Consider the following 5,899-nt stretch of genomic DNA (forward strand, 5'->3'; position numbering starts at 1 on the left):
GTCCGCCGGGCCCCCTGCCTTCAACTGCTGCCCGATCCACTGTGCACCAGCCCCTTACAGATCCTCCTGCACGGGAGAACGTCCCCACATCACTTGTTCGGGCTGAGCCCGGCTGGGCCTCGTAAAGGGAGGCCCAGCCACCAGGTGCTCGCATTCGAGCCCCAACGCCGCGCCTGGCTCCAGGGTGGGGCCCCGGATGCGCCATGCCGGGCGACGTCACGGTCCTTGATTTAAATCTATTCATAAAGGGCTTTTTGTCAGACCCATCACCCTGGACCTGTTTGCCTTGGGAGACCCTACCGGGCATATAGCCCCTGACAACATAGCTCCTAGGATCACTCGGGTACTCAAACCCCTCCACCACAATAAGGTGGCGGTTCAAACTTCGGCAAGTTTTTACAGATTAAACTGTTCTGGTCATTTTTACTGGGGTTGAGGAGTCTGTACATGATGTACTGAATATTATTTATGGTGTTACTGGTTAAACTGGTCTTGCAGGTGGCAGTGATCCGGACACCTCCCCGGTCTCCTGGCTCTGCTCGTGGACGGACACCCCCCCTCCCTTCCCACCCCATGCCAGACCTCAGTAATGTGAAATCAAAGGTCGGATCCACGGAGAACCTGAAACACACACCTGGAGGAGGCAAGGTAACACACACACTTCAGGAGTTTTACACTGATTTACATTCATTTCCTGAGGACTTACCATAATCCGAACAATAGCCTTAAACCAATTCAGCAATTTAAAGTGATGACAATGATTTCCCCACAACATGAATAATACAAGTGCACAGATATTTAATTAACAAAAATGTGTGAAATTCCAGTGAATGAAGTCAAAACTCATAGGCAGATACTGACTTGTACCTGTACCTGTCTGCAGGTTCAGATTGTTAACAAGAAGTTAGACATCACTAATGTGATGTCAAAGTGTGGTTCCAAAGACAACATCCACCACAAACCAGGTACCACACACATTCACACACACAGAGCTGAGCCTTTCCAGTCACAGGAGCTTATAGTACGCTTACAATTAAATCTCATAAAATAAATAAAACCTTTTGGTTTGTGCACATTAAAGTTGTCACTTGGTTTTTTATATTCAAACTTGATTCAACTGTGTGGGTTTGAATTAATTTGATCAGATTTGTTTGTACACGACATGCTGAAAATGTGAGAGCTCCACTACAGAAAGTAGTTTGTGTATGCTGTATACACTGCACTATGCTGTACTGTAATACTGTATATTGTAGTCTGTTCCTCTGTGTTGTGTGTCAGGTGGAGGGAAGGTGGAAATTAAATCAGAGAAGGTGGATTTTAAAGCTGTTCAGTCAAAAGTTGGTTCTTTGGAGAACATCACTCATGTGCCAGGAGGAGGGAAGAAGAAGGTACATGCTAACAACACGCCAACATATTAAGGCAGTAAATATATATATTCAGGTAAAACAGATTTATTTTGACTCTGTAACAGTGAGCAATGAGCAGGTCATCCTGCAAGAGACTGCTGCTTAAAGATGAGAACAGAAACAGCCATGGACATTAGGTATTAAAACCAGCACCGATTATAAATGCACAGAAACCTACCTTTGGCTTCTACATTTTATTAGTACAACTAATTAAAACACTCTCAAAGGAATTTTTAATAAAGCAACAAAGTCACTGGAATCTTTGTAAATAATTAGTTTACTTGCAGCAAGGAGACAAGTCAGCATGAGCATACAGAGTTGTCTGAGTAAAATAGATTCAAACAGTACAATATATAGTTGAAAAGGTGCACCCTGATAACACGGCTTAGACGCTAATCATACTGAGACACATGCTTATCCTACAGTTGATGGTTGTGTCTCTCTTCGTCTGGAACAGTCTGTAGTTGATTACATCACAGTACAGAGTTACACATGAAATATAGAAAACATCCTTCAGCTTCAGTTTCTCACGTCTCTGTTCTGAAAGTTTAAAACACATTAAATAATAAAAATCATGTCTAATAACAGGATTTTTATGACAAACACAAATAGAATGCAGTGATTACTGTAGTTGGTAGAATCTGATACATCATCATCATCATCAACTTTATTTATATAGCACGTTTAACACAGCCGAAGCTGACCAAAGTGCTTAACACAATATCACTAAAACCCGTTAAAACACAATAAAACAAACAAAAGCAATAAACACAACAATAAAACAGGATCACACTAAAACAACCACCCATCATAAAACAAAAAAGCTCAACAAGACAGAGGCTCATACTGGTTCGAACACCAAACGGTACAGATGAGTCTTCAAATAAGTTTTAAAAGTGGACAACGAGGGGACCTGCCTAATGTAAAGGGGCAATGCATTCCACAACTTAGGAGCCCCCACAGAGAAGGCTCTGTCCCCCCTAAGTCTCCTCCTAGCCCTCGGTCATTTAACTTCAGTAGGTTTAAAGCCATCCAGTTCCTAACGTCATCATAACATGACAGTAAAGAAACAACTGAGGATGTGTCCCTTCCCCTCATTGGCATGTACATCTGCACGTCGTCCGCATAACAATGAAAAGAAACACCATGCTTTCTGAAAATAGAGCCAAGAGGAAGTAAATATAAAGAAAAGAGCAGGGGCCCCAAAACAGAGCCCTGCGGAACCCCAGATACCAACGGGGTGAACGAGGACTCAACATCAGCAATACCAACAGACATCGTCCTATCCGACAGATAAGACCTGAACCACTCCAAGGCAGTACCACGGATGCCCACTAACTCCTCAAGTCGAGATAATAGGATATCGTGGTCAACCGTGTCGAAACAAGCAGTCAGATCCAACAAGGCAATTATCACGTAGCCACCAGCATCTGTTGTCAAGTAGATGTCGTTAAAAACCTTTAACAATGCAGACTCTGTACTATGCCGAGCTTTAAAACCAGATTGAAAAATCTCCAATACATTATGCTCATCTAAAAAGGATTTCAACTGTATAAAAACCACTTTCTCTAAAATTTTCGAAATAAAAGACAGCTTGGAAATAGGCCTAAAATTATTCAAAATAGAATGATCAAGACCTGGCTTCTTAAGCAAAGGTTGCACAACTGCATGTTTACAATGTCAAGGGACAACTCCAGAGGACACACTGCTATTAATAATAGCCAGAACCAGCGTTCCTATACAAGGAAAGGCCTCCTTAAATAAGGACGGGGGAATAGCATCTCTAGAGACTAAATTACTTCTGACAAATCATCCCAATTTAAATAATCAGTTAATATTATAATTAATCTGAACAGAGTAGTAGTTAGGCAGTGATCTGGTAGTTAGGGAACAGAGAACACTCCTCCTGCAATGGTATAGATAAAGTATTAAATAAGAAGATTGTCACATAGTCAGTCAGTCAGTCATTGTTGGTCAAGGGGTACAGTCAGAGTCCAGACCCGGCCGGGTCCAAAAGCACACTCACGACTGCCGCACCACCCTTCCTTCTTCTCTTAACCCACAGCTGTCCTAACCCTTTATCTTCTTGCAGTCACACAGTCTTCTATGGCCTGAGCGCCTATTTCCTTTTTCTAAACATGAACAGAGCACACGAACCGTTCACATAAGGCTGAAGCTATGTCCATTTCCCATTTAAGGAGGAATTCACTCTGTATGTTTACCCGTAAATTGAACAGGGAAGACACAAGCCAAGATATTCTTGCTAGAGCAAGAGCAGAGAAGAGAAACCAATCAAGCTTACATAAACACTTAGCTCACCCTTACATAACTATTACAAATAATATCTATATATGAACTACATAATATTCTATTACATATTACCTCTGGACTGGTACCTTGATTGTTTTTAACCACTACATTACTATAGCCCTCAGTGAATGGGAATGACGTCTATGGTTGTGCATACATTTTGGCCACTGTTATTCCTGGGGCCTTGGAATCATCCTGACTTCCCCCCCTGTGCCTGTGACAGTCACCGACCGCCATGTTTATACTCTACATTTTACTCATCACGTTTTTACACAAAATATGTCTTAAGTAACTGTTTCTATATTGTGTTTCATGCAATTAAATGTTTGCAACTTCGTATTAGTAACTGTAAAATCTAAAATATATGGTCTACCTTATATAAGTACCTATCTGCATTTCTGTCATTATGCTGATTCTTGTTAATACCCAGTGTTTGTTAAATATAGACATTTGACTGTTTCACAGATTGAGAGTCAGAAACTGACCTTCAGAGAAAGCGCCAAAGCTCGAACTGACCATGTTGCTGACATCATCACCCAGTCTGAATCCTCCCTTCATCATCTTAGCAACACTTCCTCCCCTGGAAGCCTTAATGCTGCTGAAGCTCCGCCCCTGGACACTCTGGCCAATCAGGTATGAAAATTACCTGTTCAGACCAAAAATACAAAGAAAAGAAAAACATGTTAATAATCAACTTCCTGCTCCTGTCAGGTGTCTGCCTCCCTTGCCAAACAAGGCCTGTGATTGTATGAGCCTGTGCCTGCAGACCCCTCGCCCTCCTATTACCAAGGAAACTGGAAAAAATCATACTGCCTTACGCCTCATGACCTTGACCTACACTGCACTGACAGGTTGGAGAGATTTTATGAAGTGAAGCAAATTGAGGCCTTATAGTTAAGTTTATCAGCCAGGCGAGTGCATCCGAGTGTCCAACTGTTCTCTGTTTTCTCTGCAGTCAGGTGGGAACACAAACATCAGTTTAATGATTAAACTGATGTTTATGTTCTCCTCTGGATTAAAGTTGAATCCACCCAGAAGCCATTAGCCTGGCTTAGGATAAAGAAACAGGGGAACTGATAGCCTAGATCCATTTAAAAAAACATCAAATAACTGCTAACCTATCAGATGGCAAGTTAAAGGTTTTGGAGAGATGAAGTCTCACTCTGAGGAAACAAACATCAGTCAGAACAACATGAAACATGAAGAGCTGGATAAAAAGAGATCAAAACATCATGTGGAGTCACATTGATAGACTGTTAAATGATCAAAAAACATTTTCTCTTATTGCCCAGCCATAGTTCCAGGAGTCCTTGAAAAGAAGAAACTTACATTTATCATCTCGGTTGACTTGGAAGAAAACAGAGAACATCCTAGACCGTGCTAATGGATTACTAACCTGGATTAGCATGTTAGCTTCTTCGATTAGCCACTTAGCTTCCTTTATAATGTCCCTCCAATCACAGAAAGCCTCTCCCTGACATCATCTGCCTCAGCCAATCATCTTTTCTGTGTTTCTAAACGCTGACATGCTGTAAGCCCCTCCCCCACCACTATCATTAAACAATACGCAGAATACAGTTTGATACCAGGTGCCAAAACCATGCTGTGGGCTATCAAAGTGCTTTGTACCAATAAAGTTTCTCTTGAATCTGACCTGTTTGATGTTAGTTGTGAATAAATCATGAAGGTATTGATGAAGCCTGGATTCAGCTGTTGAGCCACTTTCCCCAGGGGCCACTGGCGAAACGGCGTTGTGTAGCCCAAAAGCATTCTCTCCATAGACCACAACGATAAAGGCTGTGAAACTGTCAACAGGACATCTAAAACTACAAATGAGGTCAGTTATCCCTCTTTGTTTATGAATTTTTAATCCATGGAGGTTTTATATTTGTAAAACTTCCCCAGACCCCGGAACACTGAGTTTTGTTTGCCTGACGTCGTAAAGTCTACGTGCTGGGTGGGGGCTTCATTGGGACAAATGGGCACCATTTTGTAATCTGAGATCCAGGTTTAAATAATAAAACCATGGAATAAACTTACCGCATGCTCATGGTTTCAAACCGCGTCCTCGCGTCATAATTCATAACAGCCGTTATCGTCATTGTAGAGAAACATCATCTGTGGAAAGAAAAGTTCACACTACAAAACTCTTTAAGACTGCTTCATTTGAACGTCAGGTCGAC

At 41.8% G+C, this 5,899-nt stretch overlaps 1 protein-coding gene across 1 annotated transcript in view; it reads left to right on the top strand.

The window, feature by feature from the left end:
• Positions 1 to 5,369, top strand: part of maptb (microtubule-associated protein tau b) — a 21,630-nt gene extending 16,261 nt beyond the window's left edge. The window contains exons 5-9 of the mRNA XM_020621686.1: positions 499 to 648; positions 884 to 965; positions 1,279 to 1,388; positions 4,182 to 4,349; positions 4,428 to 5,369. Of these exons, the coding sequence (XP_020477342.1) occupies positions 499 to 648; positions 884 to 965; positions 1,279 to 1,388; positions 4,182 to 4,349; positions 4,428 to 4,460 (543 nt within the window). The 3' untranslated portion in view covers positions 4,461 to 5,369. The remainder of the gene's footprint in view (positions 1 to 498; positions 649 to 883; positions 966 to 1,278; positions 1,389 to 4,181; positions 4,350 to 4,427) is intronic.
• The last annotated feature ends 530 nt before the right edge of the window (positions 5,370 to 5,899 follow it).

Source organism: Monopterus albus, unplaced genomic scaffold (genome assembly GCF_001952655.1).
Source record: "Monopterus albus unplaced genomic scaffold, M_albus_1.0 scaffold265.1, whole genome shotgun sequence".
NCBI lineage: Eukaryota > Metazoa > Chordata > Actinopteri > Synbranchiformes > Synbranchidae > Monopterus > Monopterus albus.